Source organism: Xenopus laevis, chromosome 3S (genome assembly GCF_017654675.1).
Source record: "Xenopus laevis strain J_2021 chromosome 3S, Xenopus_laevis_v10.1, whole genome shotgun sequence".
NCBI classification, from domain to species: domain Eukaryota; kingdom Metazoa; phylum Chordata; class Amphibia; order Anura; family Pipidae; genus Xenopus; species Xenopus laevis.
Window position 1 is genome coordinate 49,021,610 of NC_054376.1, and position 27,924 is coordinate 49,049,533.

Consider the following 27,924-nt stretch of genomic DNA (forward strand, 5'->3'; position numbering starts at 1 on the left):
AGAAGCTGCCGCGAGCTGCAGGCGTGGGCTGGAGGATGAGCCTGTCCCTCCTCTATGTATGTGGGAGGCTGCTGCTATTGCTGCTGGAACAGGAGGGATCCGTATCGCTGTAGAACTCAGGAGATCACTTCCCACACTCACGTGCCAGGCAAGGAGTTGGGGTGCGGGCAGCCCCTAGGAAGGCAGAGTTTAGGGTGACACTAAGCCTGAGCCGGCGTGTGTGTGAATGGGAGGGAACTGCTGAAGCCTGGAGGTGCTGCTATGTGAGCAGTGAAGCAGCGGGAGGAGATCGCTGGATCGTAAGCTTCTCACGCCTACTGGAGCGCTAGTGTGCCGGCTGGAGCCTGTCCGATTGGGATTTAAATAGCAGCTGATAAACCAGAGTGTACCGCATGCACGAGGTACTGAGCAGTCCCTTCAGGGGAGCGAGGAGATCGCCTGCCTGTGTGGGAGAGGCCACTGGCGAGCCACCGAACATGGGGTAAGTCACACTGCATCTCTCCCACTTACACATCTCTCCCACCTGTCACACATCTCTTATTAGTTCTTATTGTTACACACTCACAGCACTACTCACACACTCACAGGGACAGCAATACACAGCTGATGACCACAGCAGCAACTCCCATTTCTACAAATATCTTTAGGGGACCTTTACTTCTCCTTTAGTTGTGGGGTTGGCAGAAAGGTGGGCATCCAATGTATATATACTGCTGTAGAGCTGCCCTATCGACTGAACAAATTCAACATGATCTATAAAGCTTTAATAGTGTCCAGTTGTTCCCATCCACTTGGAATCCCTTCTAATACTGTCAATGGCCCAGGGTTTAGCAAAGTTTTGCTGTACGATGAGTGCTCACATGGAGGGTTAATTTACCCTTGGTTGTGGTTCATGTCTATTCATTTATTAGTCCCAGGTACATGGAAAAGTTTCCAGCTGAATCTCACATCTAATCTTTACTGATTACCATATATTGAAACTTGTGCAGCACATAGTACACTAACCCCTGGGGATACTACTGACTCCCAGCCTACCCAAACTGACTTATTTCCCTAGCAGCCAGGGATCTTTGTTTCTGTATATTTAACAGTAAGCCAATCAAGCACCCTTAGCCCTAGGAGGGCCCGAATTGTGTCTATTGGGAGAGTTTAGGGTAGGGTATATTTGTTCCAACTGGTTGAGTCTGGGAGGAATTGCTGTGTAAGTATTGGGCAAATCCGCATGTGTTTCTTTATGATGTAATCAAGCCAGTACCCCAGGGGCTGCTGTTTGTCATGTATTGAAGGTTGTTATATTTTCTTCACTCCAGCTCTCCTGTTCCTATAGTACTTCATAATTAATCCCTTAGGTGTAGGGATGCACCCAATCCACTATTTTGGATTTGGCCGAACCCCAGAACCGAATTTGCATATGCAAATTAGGGCTGGGAGGGGGGGAAACATTGTTTACTTCCTTGTTTTGTGACATAAAGTCACGAGATTTCCCTCCTGCCCCTAATTTGCATATGCAAATTAGGATTTGGCTAGGCAGAAGGATTCGGGCGCATCCGAATCCCGAACTGAATCCTGCATTCAGTGCATTCCTACTTAGGTGTAAATCACTAAAAGTTCATTACAAATTCCCCCTACCAGAGTTGGACAAAGTTAGCATTCAGGTTACGCTTAGCCCCTTCTGCTCGCCCACTGGGAACCCTAGGAGATACAATCCCAAATCAGCAGGAATGTACATGCAGAATATCAACAGACTAATAACCTTTTGAAGTGTCACTGCCCTTGCCAGACAAGCTGTTTATGTATGGGAATTTTGTAACATCCACAGATTATTTGCATGATATAAATCAAAAAAATATGTTTTTGCTCTATAGTTTTAAATATTGTTTTCATGAATGTTCATTTAATTGATGTATCTTTGTTTCCTGTTCCTGGGAATAAAAAGATGCTTCTGATCTCTGCTTGTACAACTGCATTGAAACCCAACAGCAAAAGATAATAAGAGGGGATTCACATGCCTCATTATTGAGTGTCCCTGCATTGTGTTTTTATTCGATCAAGTTTGCTGACAACACGTAGCCACCCCCCTGTTCTCCAAAAAGCAAATCTGGCTTTCCAGAAGTTAGACTGATTGATTTCTATCACAAATGCCATTGACCAATGAGAAGTATCCAACAGGCTATGGCTTCTGTGTCATATATTATAACTGAATCAGTGAAGGCAAAGTGCATCTACATATGACGAGCACCTCTGACAAACTTGTTGTAAAACATAATTAAAGCTCATTCTAATCACATCTGGGTCATCAGGGTTTATGCAGAAATTGAGTTTATATCTTTTAACTGTAACTCCAATTATAAAGTCATCATTCTTTAATAACCCGGTTTGAAGTTCAAGGAGAAGGAAAAGTAGAATCACTAGGGGTTGCCTAAAAACTTGATTCTACGATTCTTTCTCCTTTGAGGTGTCAATGCAAAGACATTGGCCACAGCCTTTTTGACAGCTTCTTGGCCTATATATATCTGCTCTGGTATCAGACAGGTTTTGCAGAAAATGCTGTCAGCCAAGATTCACACTGGAATTTGGATTTTCATTTTTGCAGTGATTCAACACTGGCCATTTTGCTAAAAACAGTTGGTGGGAGGTTTCATATAAAGCAGAGAGAAAGCTAAAATCACTGAGGAATGTTAGAGCACCCCTAGTGATCATAATATGATACCCGTGCTGATGCTCCTATTAGCAGAAACTGCACTGGCACCATGGAGTAATCTTCTTCCTGCTGTGTGGAGGTGCACATGTGCAGTAGACTAAAAGGCAGAACATAAAGCAAAAAGTCACCCGTTTCATTCTACTGCACACACATCGGCCGAGAGCCTTCAAAAAATGAAGAAGCCGAAAAACACAATTGCTGCATGGTGCTCATACAGAATCACCCCAGGTCTCCCAGGAGCACCAGCCTGAGTATCAAGCAAGCTATTATAACCCCCCCCCCCTGTGATTTTAACGTTTCTTCTCTTTTAGGGCAGAGGCACACGGGCAGATTCGGGGAGATTTAGTCGCCTGGCAACTAATCACCTCTTCTGCGGGGCGACAATCTCCCCGAACTGCCTTCTATAATAAGAAAACGCCAGCGCAATGGCACTCGCGGCTCTTTGATTTCCGAAGTTGCCTCACGAGGAAACTTCGGGCGACTTCAGAAATCGAAGCGCCACAAGTGCATTGGCGCAGGCGTTTTCTCATTATAGCAGGGGGAAGGCAGTTCGGGGAGATTGTCGCCCCGCAGAAGAGGCGATTAGTCACCAGGCTACTAAATCTCCCCGAATCTGCCCGTGTGCCTCTGCCCTTAACCTCTGGAGTGGAGGAGGTCCATCGCGGACCTACCCTTTAAACAGATATGTAATCAGGGTATCATGTTCCCTGCTGACATTCTTAAGGCCAAGGGTACATGCAGTAGATCTTCCACTTTCCTGGAGCTCCTCTTTGCATTTTCAGGCTGAATCCAGTAAGAAGCAGATCAGCATTTTTCCAAATGTCACATGTGCCTTTAGTCTTAGGCCATTGTCCTATTTGAGCTGGTGAAGCATGTGATACGGCCCAAACTTTTTCCCATTCACTTAAATGTGCACCTGACCATGCCAGTAATGGAACGTTTCAGTTCAAACACATTTACTGTAGCATTTAGACTAATGACGGGGGCTGGACACTGCCCAGCTGAAATGAACTGCGTGTGCAGTGGATAGTGGTGCCAGCTAGGTAGGAGGCTGATGCCAGCGCAGGCATTTCAAAGTGTTTTAAAGGAATGACAATATCATGTACTGTTGCTCTGTACTAGTAAAACTGGTGTGTTTGCTTCTGAAACACAATTTATATAAACAGGCTGCTGTGTAGCCATGGGGGCAGCCGTTCAAGCACAAGATACAAAGTAGATAACGGATACAATATAAAGAATCCCATTATATAATATAGAGCTTATTATCTGCTGTGTATTATGTGCCTTTTTCAGCTTTGAATGGCTAACCCCATGGCCACACAGCAGCTTGCTTATATACCTATAGTAGTCTTTCTGAAACAAACACACCAGTTTTACTAGTGCAGAGCAACAATACATTATATTGCCATTACTTTCAAACACTTTCATTTTTTGGGGTTACTGTTCATTTAAGACTGAAAAGAACCAGCATGGTCAGGATATTCCCGTTCAACTAAATGGGAGGTGCCAAGGGTAGTTTCAAGTGCTTCTTCCTCAGCTACAATACTGTATGCCACGGTGTGCCATAGCTCTTACACAGTCTATGGAGGCAGTTTGTTTTTTTTGCAGTTTATCTAGACAGGAGCTATAAGAATGGTTCCCAAGTAATGGAAGTTTTTCTTGGCATAACAATGCTTCTATGCCTAGTGTAAGTGCAAAATCTCCTTTTAATTAATAATATGTATACTCTAATTAGTATAATTAGAGCCTGCTTCTGTTATGGACCTGGTTAGTAGTGTTCAGCTACTTCCCGTGCTCCCCTCAAATCCCACTTAAATATTTGAGTACTGCACCATGCTATGATGGCCCTGGTGCACAAGAAGAATAAAGCAGGCAATAAATGCATATGATGATCCACAAAACCCAGACTTCATTTCCAGATTTTAGTCAGACTGTGCCATAGTATGATGGTACTTTTATCTCAGCTGTCAGCTGCTTGTGCTCACCTATATAAATCTTTTTGGAGACCCTTTACTGACAGAATGGTGTAACCTTTAGCAGGAGAAGAGGGGACACAGAGGTGACATTACTTTCATTCTTTCTTTTTAGTTTAACTTCAGATTCTTTTGAGCCTCTCTGTGTTTGTGATCTATGCCGAACTTATAAATATACACTTTTCATCATCTTTAAAACTAGGAACCTTCAGCTTCACAGGCTTCTGCTGTTCTGCAATTCTCCATTGTGATATTTTACTTGTTCAGCATGAAAATATACATGCTTCCTCCTCCACAGCTCTTAAATTATTAATATATTAACAGTGCAATGATAATCAAAGCAAAAGTGTTTGTAACAGCAACATTTACATTGCATTTATAAATTGGAGCCATGAGGTGCAGAAGTGCTAGCAAACTCTGGGATCCAGAGTACACTCCATGCACACAAAAGGTTAGCTCTTTCACTTGAGAATACAAAATACCCTTTCCTTTACCCTATACAGTAAAGCTATATGCAGGGATTGACCATATTACAGGAGGTGAAATTAATGGCCAAGTAAAATATAAAATATAAGCAATTTCATTTTGGCTTATTTAAATGATGCCCTTTCTTATAGTGAGCAGCAAAATGCCTGTTATAGAACCCATGCCAGCTCCAGTGGCCCTTAAGATTCTTCTGATATAGCCAGCCATCGATAGTGCTGGGATTTTTAGGGTTGAGACTCATAATTGGTTCCTGATGTATCAAATGGGTCTGAATTATCCCCTTCAATACAGTGACATTTCTTATTGCAATTCAAATTTGTAATTAAATAGAGACAGCTAATCTATTCTGTCGGAAATCTTGGATCCTAAGGGCTCTTACTCATGAGCGTTTTTACCTGCGCTCCCCTGCGTTCCGTTTTTCGGCGTTCGGCCGCAGGGGAGCGCAGGAATAGATGCATTTCATTTTTTCAAATGGGGCTGTACTTACACAGGCGCATGTAGGCGCCGAACGCAGGTTGAGACGCAACATGCTGCATTTTTCCTGCGTTCGGCGTCTACATGCGCCTGTATGAGTACAGCCCCATTTGAAAAAATGAAATGCGTCTATTCCTGCGCTCCCCTGCGGCTGAACGCCGAAAAACGGAACGCAGGGGAGCGCAGGTAAAAACGCTCATGAGTAAGAGCCCTTAGATAGATTCTCAGAGTTAATAGGCCATACACATGGCGATAAAAGCTGCAGACTCGGTCCTTCCATGCACCAACAAGCCTGCCCAGCCAATATATGGGTAAAAATCAGGCAGGTTTGATTTTATCATCCAACGGGGACTACATAAGCATGTTGGTCCCTAAGGACAGATTGTGCCCAGCATGTGGGTGGCCAAATTGGGGCCAGATCCATTTGCTTTGAAGATCTGGCAGTGTATGGTCACCTTTAATTTGGCTCTCATTAAAATAATGAAGGAACAATATTTTTAAAGTAACATGTTAAAAATAGCGGGGGCATTTGTAAAGCTGACACTGCTAGAACATATATACATATGTACAAACTGCCGTATCCTGTAGTAAGCCAGACAGGTGACTACTGCAAATGTAAACTGAAAATGTTTCAAATTCTCCGTTATTGTTGCCATTTACATTCCTCTGAAGTGTCGTATTCTGTGCTTTTCTTTTATGTCTTTTATGCACATGATTTTTTTAAAAAAATGTATATTATATTTATTATTTTTCTAATAAATTTAAATAAATTTTAGAACCTATATGAAAGTATATATTGGTACACACTTGTTGGTTATATTCATCCTATTGTTAGGGACTGCTTATCGCGTGCATCTGTACCTCCAGGTTGCAAAATCTGCACCCCCACCAGGCAAATGTATTGCATTTACGGTCTTACCATCAGTTCTTCAGATATGCTGTGTGGTGTTACTGGTGGGCTTTCCCGGGGGGATGATGAAATTGTGTATTGTAGATATGGTATCCCTTATCAAAAATTCTTGACAACTATTGTCAAGCAAATGCATTTCTCCAATACTGAGGTTGTACTTCTTATGTATTTAGTAGTAATTGGTATCTAACTGTTTGTGTTGTGGCTACTATTTGCATAATTTTTCTATGCAAATAGTAGCTCTCGATTTTTTCTTTAGGAAATGAAGATTTGCACAATGTATTAATGCCATGCAAATAATGCATACATTATATGGCCACAAGTATCCAGACGTTCCCTATCTTCATCTGCAACTCTCACTGCTGAATCCCAAACTGTCAACACTGGAGTGGTGTAAAGGTTGCTGCCACTGGACTTTTGAGCAGTGTAAATGTGTTCTATGGAGTGATGAATTGTGCTTCACTGCCTGTTAAGCTGGCCATAGACGCAAAGATCTTATCGTACGAATCATTGTACGATCGGACTTCCCCATCTTCCGACCTGCCACTAACCATTTCAAACAAATAAATTACAAAAGAACAGATCAGCCGATGTTCTAACCCTGACAGCAATCATAAGAAAGTTCTGTCTGAAAAAAGCTAGTGACAGTCTCCCTCTGAAAATCGTACGATACATGCAGAGATATTATCAGCAGCCGACAGAAATCTTTTAACCTGTCTGATCGACCAAGCGACCGATCTCCGCCGGACGAAAAATGTTGGGACTCTCCACACAAGGTCCGAAAATCATATGAATCCTTGATTCATATGATCAGATCTTTGCATCTATGGCCAGCTTAAGACTGTGTTGCCAAAAGAATGCTACCTGGCTTCATGGCTATTGCCAGTTGTGAAGATTTTGTGAAGGAGCATGGGTCGTAACTACAGAGGAAGCAGACCCTGCAGTTGCAGGGGGCCCAGCAACACCATACTTAACAGGCAACTTCAATATATCTGTGTAGGACTGCTACACATAGCAATGTTTTTAGGCCCAAACTTGAATTTGCTGTTGGGCCCAGTAACATCTAGTTACACCACTATGGAGGAATAATAATTGCTGTTTTCTTTGTTTGGTCTAGTTCCATGCCCGGACTGGCAATCTGTGGGTTCTGGCAAATACCAGAAGGGCTGCTGTAAATTCCCATAGACAGTAACTATTTATTGGGCTGGTGGGGGGCTGCTTGGGCCTATGTGTACTTGGAATGCCAGGGCCTATTTTGATTGCCAGTCCAGACCAGGCTAGGGCTCCTGGTTGCAGCAAAATCAGTCCTTTGTCTTACACTTTAAAATGAAATTCTTGACCAATGCTGTGCTTCCTATGTTGTGGCAGAAGTTTGCTGAAGACTTTTTCATGTTTCAGTGAGATAATGCTGCCATATACAAACCAAGGTCAATAGAAAAGGAAAAAATGTCTGTTCTTAGAAAGTAACCTACAGAAGAGTCCACGTTGCACAGTCCACAAAGGAATAAATTATGTAAAGACAGTGGAATTATACGTGTGTATAAAGCAAGAGGGAAATCCTTCATAAATCTTTGGTGGGAAACGCTCTTCTTGTGATCGCACAACAAGCTCATACACTCGACCAACCAACCCTCTCACAACACTTTTGCGACCCAAATAGAGGGGGGGGGGAATTATTGGAAGAAGGTGTAGAAAGTTACAGGTAATGGTACGTTCATCTATGATATAAAAGAGGTAGTAATTATTAAGCACACCAGTGACCATTTATAATCCGTGTCAGGGCAGTATATTTTATATTCAAAACCCATAATAGTTGCCGGCATATCAGTAGGAAGATTCAATTTGCAATGCCTAAAAACTTTGTCCTCTCAGCGGCACTTACAAATTGTGGTGGCTTTATACTTATTCTAATCCACTACCTCACAGCATTGCAAGTCTTCCCCTTCTAAGTCAAGTGGTAGCTCCGATTTAGCAGACAGCCTCAGTCCACAAATTGAAAAAAGGCCTCCCCCATTTGTTGGTAAATGTGATTCATATGGAGTAGTCATCTTATTGCCAAAAAGAATTATCAGTTTGTTTCATCCCTGCTGCCTCGCTTCCAAATCCCCCCCCCCCCATATCTCTTGTCGCTGTTCTTTTACAGTTATGTATTTCCGATGCCACAAGGCATTGCATATTGAATTCTCCTTCTTGCTGGCAACTATTATGGGGTTATGAATCTAAAATATACTCACCCGATACTGCGTATAAACGGTCAATGGTGCACGTATTTATTATTACCTCCATTATTGGATAAATGATATCCTTATATACACTTAAAGGAAGAGTAACATCAAAAATGTAAATTGTTTTAAAGTAATAAAAATATAATGCAGTGTTGTCCTGCACTACTAAAACTGCTGATAAACTCAGTAGAACATAATGTTATGAACTATTATATAAACTATAGTAGTGTTTCTGTCAGTTTTACCAGTGCAGGGCAACAGTTGGAACTGGGATAATTACTGCAACGTACATAATTTATATAATTGTCATTTATCCCGAATCCAAACATTTATTGACTAGATCTCAAGACACCAGTCATTTTAACTTATTTTTCTTTTCCATTAAATTTTATGTTAGAGCAATAAATGTTAAGAGTTTTAATTTACCAACTGGATTGCAATCTGGTGATTCAGATTCACTATAATGATGAGTTGAAATGAGACACACTAGGAAGTATATGCACTTTAATTCTGCACGTTTGCACAATATGAATTATATTCCAATGGTGATTTTGTGTGATAATGAGATTGTTTCCCACAAAAGATTTATGAAGGATTTTCTTCTTGCTTTGTACACACAAATAATTCCCTTATCTTTATATCATTTATTCCTGTGTGGACTGTGTGACGCTTAAATCTTCTGTAGGTTCCTTTCTTGGAACATAATATTTTTTCTAGTAAATTTTGGAGTTATCAGCATGTTTAGTTATCTGGATTTAATTCAGAATTGGTAAGTGGTTAGAAGGTGCGGAGAATACCTTTCATATTTAGTCAATATAAAATGAGTTGCTGAGTAGAAGAACTTGACTAGTACAGACTTCTGACCTCAACCCAATTGAACACCTGCAGGATAATTTGAAGCCAATGTCCAAGCTTCATTCTGCTCTTATGCTGAATGGAAGCAAATGCCACCAAAATTTATTCAAAATCTAGTTGAAACCTTTCCACAAGTAGGGGCTGCTATAGCAGCTAAGTGAAGGCCAAATTTAATATTCTTGGATTGGAATGAGGTATTGGACATACAGGCAACCAGTTACTTTTGTTAATATAGTATATTTCTAAAAATGGAAAAAAGAGAGTTTTGGAATCCTTATGAAATACATTTTAGCTTTGAACCAAATATACAGTATGACTCTACAAGTTGTAAATAAAACAAATGTATGACTCTGCAAGTAGTAAATAAAACAAATACATGTTTCTATAAGTAGTAAATGAAACAAATTTTGCAGTTTTGCATCTGAAAGTTCTTTGCACCCTTATCCAGAGATAATGTATCTTTATGGGAGTGCTTTGCATATTAAGTTAACATCTGCTTTCATTCTGGTTTTCTCCTCTGTGCCTCAGTGATATGTACATACCTGTTGTACATGCACCGCGGAGCAGAGTAAAGGTGGCCATGGACGAAAAGACCCGCTCGTTTGGCGACATCGCCAAACGAGCCGATCTTTCCCCAATATGCCACTAACGGGCATGGCTATATCGGGAGTAATCTGAACGTTCGGCCCTATGGCCAAACGATCGGATTACGATGAGAGCGCAATTGGCTCCGGCAGGATCGTTCAGGACAAAATCAAACCTGACGCCGCCGGAAGAAAAATGTCGGGACTCTCCACACACGGTCCGAAAATCGTGTGAATCCTCGATTCGTACGATAGGATCTTTCCGTCTATGGCCACCTTATGTTCTCTGCCTCAGGTTGAAGGTAAGACTTAAGGTGGCCATAGACACACAGATCCTATCGTACGAATCGAGGATTCGTACGATTTTCGGATCGTGTGTGGCGTGTCTTTCGTCCGGCGGAGATCGGTCGTTTGGTCGATCGGTCAGGTTTGATTTTGACCCGACCGATCCCGCCGGAGCCCACGGCACATCGTAATCAGATCGTTCTGCCATACGGCCGAACAATCGGATTACACCCAATATAGCCATGTTTGTTAATGGCATATCCGGGAAAGATCCGCTCTTTGGCGATGTTGCCAAACGAGCGGATCTTTGCATCTATGGCCACCTTTAACCTCTGCTACAGCAGGTCTAATAAGTTTGAAGAAAACTATCAGGGGGGTGTAACATGAGAGCCCTATATCAAATTAATAATTAAACAAGCCCACATTTAGTAGAAAACGTAAGCCCTGCTTTAGCCTTATGGCACCATATATGTTTCCTTGAAAATATGGGATGCATGTCTATGTCTGGAGGCACAAAGGTTAGCTGGGGAATAGGTAACACACACCACAAAGGTTATTGGGCTTCAGCTTCAGGGAGGATAGCTTTTTTGATGCCTAAGAGCTGCTGAACATTGTGTGTGCTGTGAATGTCAATGGTGAAGGTTAAGTGGACCGAGATGTTTCTGTCTTGTTTTCAGACTCACTTGCGCTGTTCTGCAAGTGACATATTTTCATATGCACTTTCTTATTCTCTTTGGTATTTATATTGTCTTTACTGTGTGTCTCTTTTTTGGTCTGAATGATATATAATCTGTCATATTAATCTCAGTCAAGCAGCAAAATCCTTTAAATATCATGATACATGTATGATAAGCTTAGGTGACAAACTCTTGCCATTGTTGCTTACTGTTAGCAGTAGATGCCTTGCTTATATAAACATGTTTATTGTACCATTTAAAGAGATGTATGTGTGGAAGATGTATATAATGGTGCATAAAATACTATTATCTCTTCATTATTTATTGTTGTATAACTTGTTATAAATACAATATGACTATGATTAGCAGAGGGTGTGAATGCTGTGAAACACTTTATAATGATTTGTAGGGCTTACCATGTTTTCTATAAGAGGATTGCCTGTAGATCACAAGTATATTTTGTCTCTGTCGTATAACTCTCAATATTCCCCACTGGCCTCATGTCTGTTAGTGTCCTGTTATAACTCTCAGTAAATGAAAGAGCTTGGGGGCTTGGCCATTATTGATGGAATCTGCAATGGCAGAGAGCATGCAATGGAAAATCTGGCAAATTCATCTACATTAGCACATAGGCTGTACAGAGAGATCATACGGCTCTGTGGGGAATTAGGTAAAGATCACTTAAAATATGGTTTTAAAATCTTGCATGGTCGTTTATTAAAACATTGCAGCAGAAATAGCTGATTCACATTTGCTCCCGTATTTTAAAAAGGGCTAGTTGCTAATTCCGTGGCACACACGGGCACAGGTCTCTTAAGCAGACGGCTAACCACTGTGTGATTGTAAACTCTCCCAGATTCAAGCAATGTCAGTGAAGCAATATATTATCCGTGTGACATGTTGCGTTTAGCACCTGCAATTCCTGCCTGGCTAAATCCAATAATGTAAAATGGCCAAAATACTGGCATAAAGGGCAAGTCTGCTATGAAATTTAACCTTCCACTTCCGTCTGTGCCGGCTTTACTCAGCCTGTAATTTTGGTAATAGCCTTATAAGATCTTAATTTTAAATGAATTTGAACACCAAATAGAATTAACTAATTTCAACAACAATTGAAACAATTTCAAAATACAGTTCAAAGATTTAACATGGCCAATTCTTTCTTGTAGAAAATTCTTGAGATTTGTGAGAATTTCACCTGTGCTATACAAAACTAATGTATCATTTATGATTAAAATTAGCACTAATGTCACAAACTTTAGGTTTCCATGGGTAGAGAGATTGGGTCCCAAGCAATGTGCAAAGGATGGGACCTGCAACTGGATAGGGAAAATTTGTCATGGATATACAATTGCATTTCTCCAGAACAGTGACCCTGCAGCGTAATGCTTTTATGAACCCTGGAGTGTGGGGGCAATATGTTATTTATCTTTTGATAGACTGTGGTATGGAGTCTAGAACATATTTTTGTGCAAGAGCTTGGTCTGTCTGTGACAAATATATAATATAAATACAGGTATGGGACCTGTTATCCAGAATGCTCAGGACCTGGGTTTTTATGGATAAGGGATCTTTCCATCATTTGGATCAACATACCTTGTCTACTAAAGAAATCATTTAAATATTAAACTCAATAGGATTGTTTGGCTCTAGTAAAGATAAATGATATCTTAGTTTGGATCAAGTATAATGTACTGTTTTATTGTTAAACAGAAAAAAGCAAACCATTTTAAAAAAAAAATTGATTATAATGGAGTCTATGGGATATGGCCTTCCCATAATTCAGAGCTTTGTGGATAACGGGTTTCCTGGTAATGGATCCTATACCTGTATATTATCTATAAGGCCTAAGGTAAATGAAAAAAAATATTGAGTGTGCACTTACTCTGAAACAGAAGCATGATTGTAGTGCTAACATAAAATGGAGTGCTGAGTGGTAAGCAAGTGATTGACAGCAAGTTCTGTTTGCGATTTCCCATACCCTTATAACAGCTGGCTGAATCTGTTGGAAAGGGTTGAGTTTGCTACAGAAAACTGTTTTGGTGTTCATGAATTTGTTTTGTATTCAGTCGGCTAAAACCATTTTCTCTGTAATGTTGTAACCTGCAGAGAATCTAGTTTCTGCAAGGCTGGTTGGCTCCCAGGGCTCTCCCAGGCATAAATGCAGTGTAGGTTGTTAGTTTCTGTTAACTGGTGTTGTACTGTTTTTTGGAAATTAAGAAAATTCAAAAAAACTATATAATGTGTTTTTGTTAGATGAAAAATATGATGCTTTTATTATACTCTGAATATTTTCTTTTTGTTAAAATATACTGAAAAAACTATTCTCTGCCTATCTTATCATGAAAACCAGAATTTAATAGGTGGAAATTCTCTTTTATATTATATAATCTGTCAAAAATGGAACGTATTCTATGCATTTAATTAGCTTCATTAATTATTTTAATTCTTTTAGTTCAGCATAAATCTGTCCCTGCACTCGTAAAAGCTTTTTGAAGTGCCTGTATCTGGAGTCATTGTACAGTACGCCCTATCATAAATATACCATAAGGATATTATAAGTCACAGAGGACTTTCATAATCATATAAAAGCATGAGGCTGAAGGCTGAGTGTTTTTATACAGGTAATGGAACTCTTTCTTCACATTTTACACACACACACACACAAAGGCTTTGCCAAAATATTTTTTAATAGACTCGATTCTCATTTAAAAATAAAACCTGTCAGGGTTTTATTTTTTTAAACATGGCTGACTGAGTTGAAACAGTAGCATAATAAATAATAATGGTAAACCTTCAAGTGCTGTTAATTTAACACGGTAAAGTCAAGCTGATAAAAGAAAACAAATAGGGTTGCAGTTGATAAATGGCAACAGTATGAAGACTGGCTTCCAGAATAGTTCTGGAATTAATCAGCCACATAAGGGACATATTGTACTCGTAGGTGTCTTAATTTACATGCAAAATTAAAAATGACAGTACGTGTGAACGGTGTTTATTTAGTGCCTTTGCATAATTCAGTTACTGCATTTCTATTGCACAGGTTCTTTGGCTGGTTGTTAAGCACCCTGTTCTAATTAATTCTACCAAATCCTGTCATGTTAATTATGTTTTATCACTGCCAATTATACACTAATTAATTGCCCAAAACAGTTGCTTTGTATTTCTTGTTTTAGAGACAGATGGCAGTGCTCACAACCATATGGTTAATTAGCTTCAATCAGTTTAAGGTAAATTCACAACTATCCATAAATATATTAATCATCTTTTACTGGGTTGGTATATGCAGCAGGAGGGACACACTGGTGGCTCTCCAGACTACAGTTCCTAGAAACAACCAGTGGCTTACTATATTTATTAAGGCCTGCATGATCTTGGTAGATATTAAAGCATACAAATTTAAAGGGGGGAGCTGCCCACCTTGCCCACCCTAAATACTGCAACTCTTTGTCTGTGGGTAGCAACCCCCTAAGGGTATGTACTCATGATGATCAGTTTTGGCAGATTCAACTGCAGGGTGATGAAAATGCTGGCTTCCTTCTGGCCAGCCTGTACCTATGCCACCAGACTTCATGGCTAGGTACTTTAAACTGCTTTCCCACTGGATAAATTCTGCCTCTGTCCATGGATGAAGACTTACCGGTATCACCGCATGCCTGCATGGTCAGCTCATTAAAGCACCGTGTCTGCTCATGTAGACAGTTTAGGGTCATGCACACTGCAAATTGACTAGCATGGGTTCAATCTAGTTATAGCAGAGCTCACATTTGTTGATGTTCGTCATAGGTCCGCATGTATCCTTGTAATGAATGTGTTTCAGCCAGTGGTGCATACTACAACTTTGTCCAGACTTGGTGTTTCTATGCTTTTCTAGTTTAACCAAAATCCAACCTGCTTGACTGAAATCTGATCAGAATTTGCAAACTTGCCTTAAATGTTAATATATAAGTATGTGTAAATGATGGCAAAAAACCTTTTAGGGGGTTATTTATTATAAGTCCGAATGCCCAAAAACTCTAGTTTTTTTTTTATTTTAATATAAAATCCAAATTTTTGGTGGATAAAAAAACCTAGAATTTTTACAGAGTTATTATAAAAACTCTGAATCCCAAAATTCAGCATCTCAGATCAACTGAGGTTGTATATAAGTCAATAGGAGAGGTCCCTATCCAATTTGGAAGTTTCGGCAGACTTTTGGGCAAAATCCGAAAAATTCTGGATGAATGGGAAAAAGCCCTTAAAAATTTACTGATTCTGGAAAAAAATGGGATTTTCACTCAATTTTTACGTGTTTGTTCCTGATCCGATTAAATTGTGCTTTTTTTTTTAATAATAAATAAGGTCCAATTGTGGATTCAAGTTTGGACTGACTTTTTTTTATTAAAATGTTGATAAATATGCCCCTTAGTGTAAATCAATTTGAATTTTTCTTAGAATTTTTTTTTATTTGGATTCAGATTGATGCTTCATTGATAAAAAAAAAAGTGCTGTTTGTAACTCTGCCTAAGGAAATTTGTTAAAGGGGAGCGGGCAAGCTGATTAAAGGAGAAGGAAAGCTACCGAAGCAGTTTATTGCCAAAACATTAGCCACAAGTACAAGCTATAACAGTATATTTATTCTGCAGAATGCTTTACCATACTTGAGTAAACAGCTGTTGAAGTGTTCTCTGTTTGTTTAGGATAGCAGCTGCCATTTTGGCTTGGTGTGATATCACATCCTGCCTGAGTCTCTCCCTGCTCGCTTATAACTCTGGGCTCAGATTACAGCAGGGAGGGGGAATGGAGCAAACTGAGCATGCTCAAGGCCGTGCCCTGGAGGTTTAAGCTGAAAACAGGAAGTCTGATACAGAAGTCCGTGTGTACACAATAAAATGAAAGAAATGTGGTGTTTCTTTTGACAGAGCAGCAATACTTTGAGAGTTTACTGGTGTATTTATATAGACCTTTTTAAAGGAAACCTATACCCCCCAAACAATGTAGGACTCTATAGAAAGATATTGCATAAAACAGCTTATATGTAAAATCCTGCTTCATGTAAATAAACCATTTTCATAATAATATACTTTTCTAGTAGTATGTGCCATTGGGTAATCATAAATAGAAAATTGCCATTTTAAAAAATAAGGGCCGCCCCTTCAAACCATTGAAACATTTTATTTCATGTATATTGGATAGTTGCTTAGAATTATATTTTGTTATGCAACCCCTCCCCCTTTGTTTTTATGTTTGTTTGCTTTTCTCTGTTTTTTTGAGCTACTGGGTTTTAAGAATGGGTTTTAAGAATGAAAATGTACGTAGCAGAGCCATTGTACGGATAGAACTGATATTCTTATACTAAGAGGCCACTATGATTTCTAAATACAGTTAAAAAGTTCAGTAACGGTGTCCTTGTAGAGGTTATTATTAGGTAATAATTTGTGAAGTTGTTCAAGTTAAGAGCCCTTATCTCTTTGGAGAAATCTGCCAAGGCTGGTTACCATAGCAAGGATGGGAAATCATCATGAGTCCGCAGCTATTCCAGTAACACCTTGTCACCAACGACATAAATGTGAACCTGCTGTGCAGTACACTTCCATTCCATTATCTAGCTCTTTCCCCCCTCTATAGTCTGTTGTAGGCTCAGAATTACAAAAATAGTTTCCATTTAATTAGAATGGTTCATATTGTATGTATCCATTATTGAGTATTATATTGTGTGTTTTAAATACTTGCAAGAAGACACTGCCATGACATCAAATTGAATGCAATCCTATTTTATTGCCTTGCACGTGGCATTTAAGGTGCACCTTTTACAAAAATAATTTCTTGTTTAAGTATATCATGTAATATTGCATACTCCCTTGCACCAGTCAATCTCTTATTCTGTTTCCTTGAATCTATCTCTATTTTAAAAATATCAGATGAGCTAATCTTGTGAGATTTGAGTCAGGTAACATCTCAAAGAATGAAAGCTGATTTTAATTGAATCTCAGTAGTGTATCAGAACTTCTGAATCCTCTCATTTGATTTGGGGTTGTTATAGTCTAAAATCTTAAAAATTCTGAATTCTAATTATATATTCATAACTGTAAATTATATGACTATAATTCCCTGTTAGTTTCATATCTAGACAAATTTTCTAGGTGCCTTTTTGCTGTTCCTGTTTTATAAAATGATTAGTAGAAAATAAGCACTTGTTTCTCTGTTGGAATAGTAATTGCTCCTGCAAATAAGCAAATGGATTATATGGTACATTATAAGCTATCAATTAAAGACAGCCTTATACTAGCAGGGAAAAGGCCTTGAATTTTATATATGAGATAAGCTCACTTGCTGCAGAATTCTGGTGCCTGACATCTTTCTGAATTATCCTGTCCTCCCCGGAAGTCTTGGTGACCAGATTTCACTGATAAACATGCAATTTGGTGTGGTGAGTTTCTGGAGAATGGGTCTTTCTGTAATTTGGATCTCCATGCCTTTTACGTCTACTAAAAAATCATGTAAATATTAACCCAGTAGGCTGGTTTCTGAGGATTAATTATATCATTGCTTAAATCAAGTACAAGGTTTTATTATTTCAGAGAAAAGGGGAATAATATTTAAAAATTTGGTTTATTTGGATAAAATGGAGTCTGTGGTAGATGGCCTTTCCGTAATTTGGACCTTTCTGGCTAATGGGTTTCCAGGTAACTGGTTGTCTATATCTACATGCTTTTAATGGGGGTTGAGTAAGAAATTTCTTCTCACCCTGTTCCCAGCAAGTACACCTGCTACATTCCCGTAACTCTTTATTTGTACTTACAAAGTAGGGGTATAATAACAAGAACAGAGCTAAATATAATTACATTTCTATGAAGACTATTCCTGGACTATTACCCACATTACGCTGTTTTTGATCAACTACAGCTCCGAAGGGTGCTCCGTCTCACCTAATTTTCCTGCCACTTTTTAAGCAGTGGCCTTTTATCTCAATATAATATGAATTTGTTTCAATTATGAATAATTTTCTACCATTAAATTTATATATATATATATATATATATATATATATATATATATATATATATATATATATATCTATATATCTATATATCTATATATCTATATCTAAGAAACTATATTGAAGCTCATGATTGGTTCATTTGAATGTTGTAGAGCTTTTACCAGCCATCTGTGGGGGATTATATGAACATTTGAATAAAGACACTAAGAACCATCCGTGAGTACTCCTAAATACTTTTTAATATTCATAAACATGAGGAGCACCCGGGGCTTGATTTTGTGATAGGTGAGTCCCGGTGTACTTTGAAAAAAAAAATATATATATATATATATATATATATATATATATATATATATATATATATATATATATATATATATATATACACACACTGTATTGTATGTTTTGAGTGCATAAGTTTAAGCAGAAAAGAAGATAAGAAGGTACTGTACTGGGGGCATCTTTGGAGGCAAAGATCTTCCCTGCTAAAGGGTGGTGGTTTTGCCAGGTACAGACATTCAAAATATAAAGTGAAGCAATGCTAGCTTGATTCTTTGTTGAGCTTTAGCATTCCTCTAATGCATGCACCCCTTAATAAAAGTTCCTTATCTTGAAAACCCCAAGCACCAAGCTTTCCTTAAAGAGACTATAACAATTTGAGCATGATACTTGTAGCCTGAATAGGCTCCCTGGGATGCTGTTGGCTTTCTACCTGTATGGAAATGTATTCATACCCCTTGCTTATGATACTGTAGCCAGCGTATCATCTAACTTTTTACCAAGCAGTGCATGTAGAGCATGTACAAGGTTGCTAACAGAAGAACTAATATCTAATACAATATTTCATCAGAACAAAAGGCTACATCAATATCGCACCTATTCTACTTAGCAGCTAGATTTTAGCCCATTTGTGTGAAGATAGAAACCCTATGGGTGGTGTTTACCAGTTACATCAGTGCAAACACCTGTAGTTGAGCTACATCCGAAGGCCAATCCTGTTCTTAACCTTTACAATTATATTAATTAAATGTGCAAAACGTTTGCAGGAGTTGGATAAAAACAGAGCTGGCAGCAGCTGATTGTTGGCCTTATTTTGCTACACTGTCTGCTTGGCTGAGAGTAGACTTATTGATTGGTCAGAGGTGGCCAATTTGAATCCTCCAAGGCCTACAAGTCTCATAAAAGCCAGAGAGCACTGATAACATTGTGGGTCATTTTGTGTCCTTCATAGCAACGCCTAAAGGCACTGTCTGCTTAATGTGTTCTGTCTGCTTCCAGTACACAGCTGTGACATTTCCTATTGTTTTTGTATCTATAGGACTTTCCTTGAGGGATCTTTTAAGATACTGTTCAGATTTGTTCATTGCATTAAAGTAATATTTTATTGCACTGTCCTTGTGTTCTGGCCAAAGTCTTTTATGATTCTGAGGCCTACAGAGATTTTGTAACACTTTCTCAGATTAGTTGATTTTTTTGCCATCACCCCTTTACTCTCATTCTACACTAACATCTTTTGTACCATCAGTCTACAAACAATTCTGAAAAACAAATTTAGATTCCTGTGCTTTAGGCAAAGTATGCCTCACCAAAATATTTCTTAGTGCTGTGCTCTTAAATGAAATGTGAATGGAAACCATTCTTGTAATTTCAACAAGTTGTAGAGTGAAGAGTATAACATCCCTCACATGCCTGGGCTGCAGGTCAATATAATGTCTTTTGCACTTGATTCCTGTCTTTTAAACTGCAAACCCCTGGCATGCTTAAGGAATGAATTCTATTCTATGTGGAAGGTAGCAGTTCTGATACATCTATGGAGCCCAACGCATTACAATTACTGTTATCTGGAGCAGAACTAACTGTAGTAGTAACTGGGGCCCTGGGTAGGTTGTGCTTAAGCCTTGCCTCTCAAATGACTGTATAAATGTTTGAAATTTACTCTTCCAGTGGTTGTGTGTGTTCCAGTTTCTGTTTTGGATATCTGAGCTGTTTCGTGGATAAATAATTTACAGATTCTTAACACCCTTATCTTCAAAGTCACAGAAGTAAAACTAAACCCTAGAATCATCTTTCTTTTGCCTTTAAATGTGGAGTAATGAGCTCAAATGACTTTGGTTTTTTTTGGCTGTGTTGAATTCCATCAAATGTTAAGAAGGTAATATAATTACAACAGCAAAGTTTGCCCCAGCTGTTATAAACCTTAGCATCATACAGTATAATTTGCATGTTTGTTGAATGAAAGCAAACACCTGATTGTGGGTTAAGCTAACCCATAAGGGTGAATATTAATTGAACAATATTGGTGGTATTTTTCTTTCTACATATATGGTTCGAAAGGAAGCCTAAGAGAGACTAGACGAATGAGCAAGTGTGCCTTGGAAGCCTAGGTTATGTGAATACAGCATTAAAGGACCAGTAACATCAAAAATTTAATTGTTTTATGGTAAGTGCACAAGATAAGATTCGGGCAGATTAAGTCGTCGGCGGGATGGCACTCAGAGCGCTTTGTTTTCACTTTGGGCGACTTCGGAAAATGAAGCAGAGTGCCATCCCGCTGGCGATTTTAGATTCTAGAAGTCTTTTCAGGGAGATTATTCGCCCGAAGAAGAGGAGATTTATCGCCGAGCCGGGAATGACATGTTCTGTCACCTCTCCAGTCCATAATGAACACTTCTGTGAGGCTCATACACCTCAGCAACCGCTCCTCCTCCTCTGCCTCGCCATTCTGTCAATCCCTGCACTGGCTTCCATTACCTTTCAGAATCAAATTCAAATTAATGACACTGACTTTCAAAGCACTTCACAACTCTGCTCCACCCTACATCTCTGAACTCATCTCTATATACTCACCCACTCGCTTACTACGCTCCTCTACTGACCTGCTACTCAACTCTTCTCTCATTACCTCCTCACATGCTCGCATTCAAGACTTTGCAAGGGCTGCACCCCTCCTCTGGAACGCTCTTCCACGGTCTGTCCGACTTTCTCCCAACCTTTCTGCTTTCAAAAAATCTCTGAAAACGCACTTCTTTCGAGAAGCCTACCCTCACTCTGCTTAACTACCAAACGCAACACCACATACAATACCACATTTCTCACCCACTCAATTTGATCTTGCCCACTCCCACACCTTGTGTATTACTCCCTTCCGTTTAGACTGTATGCCTATGCATAGGGCTTTCCTCACCTTTTGTACCTGTATTGATTGTGATGTTTGTTACTCCATGTATTCTATATATGTAATTCATGTGATGTAGTTGTATAATCACATTTACTTTACAGTGCTACGCAATATGTTGGCGCTATATAAATACATGTTAATAATAATAATAATAATAATAATAATAATGTTCGCTCTTGCTGCAAACACCTAGTATGATATGCAAATCCCACAGCTTTCTGCTTATTGTTGTTTCATACTCATTGATGGGTAGTATTTGTTAAGCAACACTTTTATTGAAGAAGATTTATGTATAGCACTTGTGAGACTTGCTCTATCAAGTACAGTGGCCTGTTCCTCTGCCACAAAGGAGCTAAGTGATAATTGCTGTTACATTAGCAGAACATGTGGCAATCGTTATTTAACAAGCTGGGTCTTGCCTGTCATTGGAGACTCCCTTCTGTAAGAGCAGTAGGAGGACTATTAGGATGTGGCATCTGTTTGTCAGGACCAGGAAATATTGAAGGTACAGATATGAGGTTTTTTGCATTGTAAAACACAAACAAAAAAAAAGACATGCAAGAGAGATTCAAGCCTTTGCATGAAACAATAGTTCATTGTATACACTCTGTCCTTGGAAGTCTCACTGTTGAAAACGAAAGGGTTCGATTCAGATAGTTATTGTTTACTTTTTTTATTTTGTCCCCTTGCCTAACATATAACTTTTTTGCTCCTCTTTGTTGTACTAGAGCACTAAGAGGGAAACAACCCTTGAGTTTGCCATTTACAACTGTCTCTACTGTTACTGCTCCAAAATAGGGGACAGAATGGTCTGCTGCACATAGGACATATTAACCCCAGACATGGCAAAGTGAGAGGACTGCACATTAGTGAATTGCAGGTCGAGAGAAACTTTACCCACACCCGACCCTAACCAGGGTGCCCCCGATCTGCGCTCACCTGCACCCAACCTCCGCTTTCCTTTTATAGACCCGTGCCGCCCACTGATGACATCACAAAAGTGGCAGACAGGCATGTACCTATAAAACCAGAAGCTGGAAGGCGGAAGCTGGTAGTGTAAGTCCTAAATGGGGGAGTGAGGTCCCCCTAACCCGCCAGATCCATGGGCAAAGCCGCAGGTATCTGGCCAGCCTGCACATCACTACTGCACATGCAAACAGATTCTTCTGAAGCCTTCTGAATGCTTTCTATGCATGTGCACAAGCTCCACTGATGCTACTGCTGGTTGCTACTTAAACTTGCTGGAAAACTGGGGGAATGGTGTAAGGTAATAGGGAGGGGGTGCAAATCATGTAATGCACATCTTGTGTGCCCATTGCCCTTTATTGCTGATGAAATCAGAGGAAAGGGAAATCTGCATCGTCTGGGGAATTGGGAGTTTTTTTCAAAAAGGTGAATACAGCCAGCTCAAAAATAAATTGCCACTTTGCGGTAAATGGTGCTGATGTTGTAAGGTGTCAGATTGCGATGTCATCATGTTGATAGAAATTCTATGCGCCCAACCAGAGCATCTGTGCAACAGGGGAAGCCAATAATAGAACAACATAGCAAAGGCATGCTTAAAGTGCTGACTTATAAAATCCCTAAACATCCTTATTTGATGTCATGCTTTTTATTTTATTTACTTTGGAAAATACATTGAAATTTCTCTTGTACGTTCAGTTCAGTGTAATAAAGAAAAAAGCTCATAGTTTCTCATTTTAAGTTTTATTAGTTTCTTTTGTAAAGTATAATTATATTTATATAATGCTTGTATGCACATTCTTTATAGTATCTCAGTATTATAGACATTAGGAACAGAAGGGCAAGGAAATATTTAATAATATACAAGTAAGAGACACGGGAGTAAGGAGGTTCCAGCACTGCAGAATTTACAATGTAAAAGAGTGTAGGGGGAATTCCTGTATGTATGTATGTGTACTTTTATTTACCACTGCTTGTGTATATAGCACTATACATTAAAACAATGCATTAGTAGAACAGTAAGTTGATAAGTGCAGCAAATGCTGTTTTTGCCCATTAAAATGTCCCTGGCTAGGGGTGTGACTTTTATGCAATTGGAAATAACTACCTAGTAATCTTACATTTTATATGGGAAGTAGGGATTTCGGATTCGGTTCGGGATTCGGCCAGGATTCGGCCTTTTTCAGCAGGATTCAGCCGAATCCTTCTGCCCAGCAGAATCCAAAATCCTAATTTATATATGCAAATTAGGGCGGGGAGGGAAACCGCCTGACTTTTTGTCAGAAAACAAGGAAGTAAAAAATGTTTTCCCATTCCCAGCCCTAATTTGCATATGCATATTAGGATTTGGTTCGGTATTCAGCCGAATCTTTCACGAAGGATTCGGGGGTTCAGCCGAATCCAAAATAGTGGATTCGGTGCATCCCTAATGGGAAGTAACCATGTTCTCTGTTGCAAGGTACATATAGTGCAGGACACAGGCACAGCAAGTCCCTAATCCAAAGGTGCAGAAATGCAAACTACACTGTGTGTGACTGCACCTGGAGCAACATAATGTTTCTGGGTATAGGCAAAGAAGAAAGCTAAATATTGGCAAACTTGGGGATAATCAGCCCCGTGTGCTATTAGCCAAATGTATTCAGTCTATATTTTATGGCTATAGCACAGGGAGTTGTACGGGGTGCTATGTAGTAAAAGACAGGAATAAAATAAAAATGGGCATTTTGTGATGAAATAATGTTCACTAGACAATTTATTACTTTAATTGGATGTATTTATGGCCAAGTGGTGAAATTTTGCTGGAAGTAAAATAACTGCTTTTCCAGTAAAATATTTATTACATTCACTGCACACACTGGTGCAAATGACCAAAGGGCTGATGCCCGAGGAAAAACTCAAGCACATCTTTACCTACATTCATATTACATTCACTTTAGTACCGCACTTATCTTGCCAAGTGTTGTTGCATCATATCCCAAGATGCCATAAAATGTGACCTTTGGAATGAAAGCTTTTCTTGCCCAGGCGTTTTGGTTTGTCTTTCGTTTTCTTTTTAAGCACTTGTTCTAACCCCAGGGAGTCTGTTCACCTGGTCCTGACAAGAACACCGACAGATACAAACACCAGTATCGCTGTTTGTTAATCACACTCTGCAAGGAAATAATTGGAGTGTTTTTATGTTGTTGATTATGTCCAGTTTGGTAAGCGCTGTACAGACTGCAGGAAAAATACACCGTCGATAAGCCCAATATCTGATTTATTCTAGAAACCAGAATCTAGATTGTTAGCTCTTCTGTAACACAGCACCAACAAGTACAGAGTTTGCCATATACACACAGATATAGATATATATATCTATATATAGTCGTGCCTGTCTGTGAACACTAAAAAAATGTATATGTTTATATGAATGTTACCTAGGTGTGTTCTGGTTTGATTCTGAATTATACCAGATAATTCAAAAGGAAAATGTCAAGACATCTGTCTGTGAATTGAATCTCAAGAGACAGTGAGTCATGCAGCAAGGCAACAATCCTAAACACACAAGTCGTTCCACCAAAGAATGGTTAAAGAAGAATAAAGTGAATGTTGTGGAATGGCCAAGTCAAAGTCCTGACATTAATCCAATTGAAATGTTGTAGAAAGACCCTAAAGCAATCAGTTCATGTGAGGAAACACTCAAGAGTAGAAGCTGTACTGTATGGAGGAATGGGCTAACATTTCTCCGGGTTGATGTGCAGGACTGATCAACAGTTACTGCAAATGTTTTAGTTGCAGTTAATGCCATACCAGATACTGAGAGCACAATTCACTTCTTATTGCCACACGCAGAAATGTTATTGAATTCTTTTTTTTTCAATAAATACATGACCAAATATAATAAATGTTGTTTTGTTTGTTTAACTAGGTTTTCTTCATCTACTTTTAGGACTTATTTTAAATCTTATTTATATAATAAAAAAAACAAGCCAAATGATAATGGCCGGATCTGTAGACTATTTTATTTTATATGACTCACTGTGTCATATAGTGTGGAAATATGTAACGCCCTGAAAACTGTGTTTTTTTGTTTTTTTTAAAGGGAACAACCGATCTTCACCACAAAAGCACATGTCTTCCAAATTGATCCCAGCACTAAGAAGAATTGGGTGCCTGCAAGTAAACTGGCAGTTTCAGTTTCTTACTTCTATGATAGCACAAGGAACAGCTATAGAATTATCAGCGTTGATGGGACCAAGGTAAGTATCCACAGAATTGTGTGCGGACCAACACACCAAATCTTCCTATAGAAAAATGATGTACTGGGATATTATACTATTGCTACTTTTTTAAAGGAGTTTTTCACCTTTGAGTTAACTTTTAGTATGTTGTAGAGAGTGATATTCTGAGACAATTTGCAATCGGTTTTTATTATTTGTGGTTTTAGAGTTTTTATTCAGCAGCTCTTCGGTTTGCAATTTTAGTTATCTGGTTGCTAAGGTCCAAATTACCCTAGCAAACATGGCCGAATAAAAATATGAGTAATAAAACGTAGCAATACATTTGTAGCCGTACAGATCACACATTTTTAGATGGGGTCAGTGACCACCATTTGAAAGCTGTAAAAAGTCGGAAGAAGGTAAATAATTAAAAAACTATAAAAAATAAATCATGAAGACCAATTAAAAGTTGCTTAGAATTAGCCATTCTATAACATACTAAAAGATAACTCAAAATTTTCAGTCGCTGAAAAGGTTTTTTGCTTCTCGGTGTAAATAAACACTAAAGTCACCTTCAAATTGAGATATCTTTACTAGCAAAAAGTAATATTATTCCATTTTTAAAGAATAAAACCAACACAAGGATTTACCTTTCCTCAATTGTGCTTCTAGCATAAAACAATTTTCAGATTTTTTTTGCATCAAAATTGAATGACTTCTCCTTAGATGTGAATATCAAGAACATCTCATTTGATATTCTGTCCTTCCTGAGCAGTAAAGACCTTTTAGCTAGAGCAGATGTTCTGCGCAACAGCAGAATAAGATCCCTTTTCATGTATGACCAATTAAAGCTTTCACAGTCATCAAAGAACCCATTTCACAAGGAATAATGTGATAGAAAAAGGCTTTGCTTCTCCAGAACAGGGAACAGTGATTTTTACTGGCAAGCAATGAACATTCTTGGAAATGACTTAATAGGTTAGTTAGGAATGGAGGTACTGTACATCAAGGAGATCTGGGCTTTTGTATTCTCTGCATCGCTTCATCTTTGCTTTTTCTCAGTCCACTCCCTCTGTAATGAGACTACAAAACTGCTTTTAGATATGCCTTGTTTAATCACTACCACCATCTACAACAGATTTGTGACTTAAAGGGCAAGTTAACCCTAAAATAAAAACTTGCCTAATAAGAGATTCTAAGCAACTTTGCAATATACTTGCATTACTAATTTTCTATGGGTTTTAAGTTATTTGTATTGCAATTGTAAGCAGTGCCTGTTCCTTTCTATTCTCTGCCCTGAAGGCTCAAGGCAGCGGATTAACAGGCCTGACTTTGCTGGGGAACCAAGACTTTTACAAAATTGTTTAAAAAGTAATAACCAGGGAATTAAGCAAATGCTGCTTTTAACAGCAAACATTTTACAAACAACTTTAAAAGCATCAAAAATGTTTAATAAATATACATTGGAAAGTTGCTTAGAATTATGTTTTCATTTATTAAGCAAATTTTTATTTTTGGGGTTGACATACCCTTTAAGTATGACAGTGTAGGAAATGGGCATAATTTCTCTCAGAAGATGAACAGTGTCCTCATGAAGATCTGGATTTTATTTTATCCTTTCGAACACAATGCTCTCAGACCCTTATACTTCTCAGTATAGAAATAATAAGTAATACGCGAAATATCTGTATGTCTGAACTGGGAATACCGAAGCCTCCCAACATATTTGAGGTGTCACAACATACTGACAAAGCAAATGGTTCATTTGGAGTTTAGAAATTGTATTTCAGCTGGATAATGATGAGCAAAAATTAACTTTGGCAAATTTTTGCCATTTCAGATTTGCCCATCACTACAGCTGAACTTTATATTCATTGTGCAAACTAAACAGAGCCAAGTGAACAATGTACAGGCCCTGTAAAATGACTTAAAATAATTTTTAAGCCCATGTTGTTCCATGGTTAACCATAGATACTCCATGAGTAGTGGAAGTATTAAGTCTCACCCAACTTTTTTTATAATATGGTGAGTTGGTTGTCAACCTTCTAATTGAATTCTCTGTGTTCGAGTGCACGTGTTTTCATCCAATATAGATGAAAAGATACAAATAAAAATGTTACAATGTATGTCCGTAGAGCCACTCTTTTAAGGATCACTGTGGATGTCATCTCTTCAGGGCTGAATTCTCCTAGCAAACGTGCGAAACTTCTTTGTCATACCCTTCTGGGGACATTTATTGCACAGAATGTCTGAAGACGCCACAATGACTAATGCTTATTAATAGGCTAAATTTAAAATCTATTCATATATAGACCTCAAAGTTGTTAACCTAGTGTTGAGTCAAATTCTGTACAAAAATATGTCACGTAATTAAATTTCTAGAAGATTATTGTAATGTATTTTTTGGCATGGGGAAATAAATAATGCTAAA

At 38.7% G+C, this 27,924-nt stretch overlaps 1 protein-coding gene across 1 annotated transcript in view; it reads left to right on the forward strand.

Moving 5' to 3' along the window:
• homer2.S (homer scaffold protein 2 S homeolog) overlaps positions 1-27,924 on the forward strand; it is a 75,816-nt gene continuing 47,892 nt past the window's right edge. The window contains exons 1-2 of the mRNA XM_018255388.2: positions 1-481; positions 25,376-25,532. Of these exons, the coding sequence (XP_018110877.1) occupies positions 393-481; positions 25,376-25,532 (246 nt within the window). The 5' untranslated portion in view covers positions 1-392. The remainder of the gene's footprint in view (positions 482-25,375; positions 25,533-27,924) is intronic.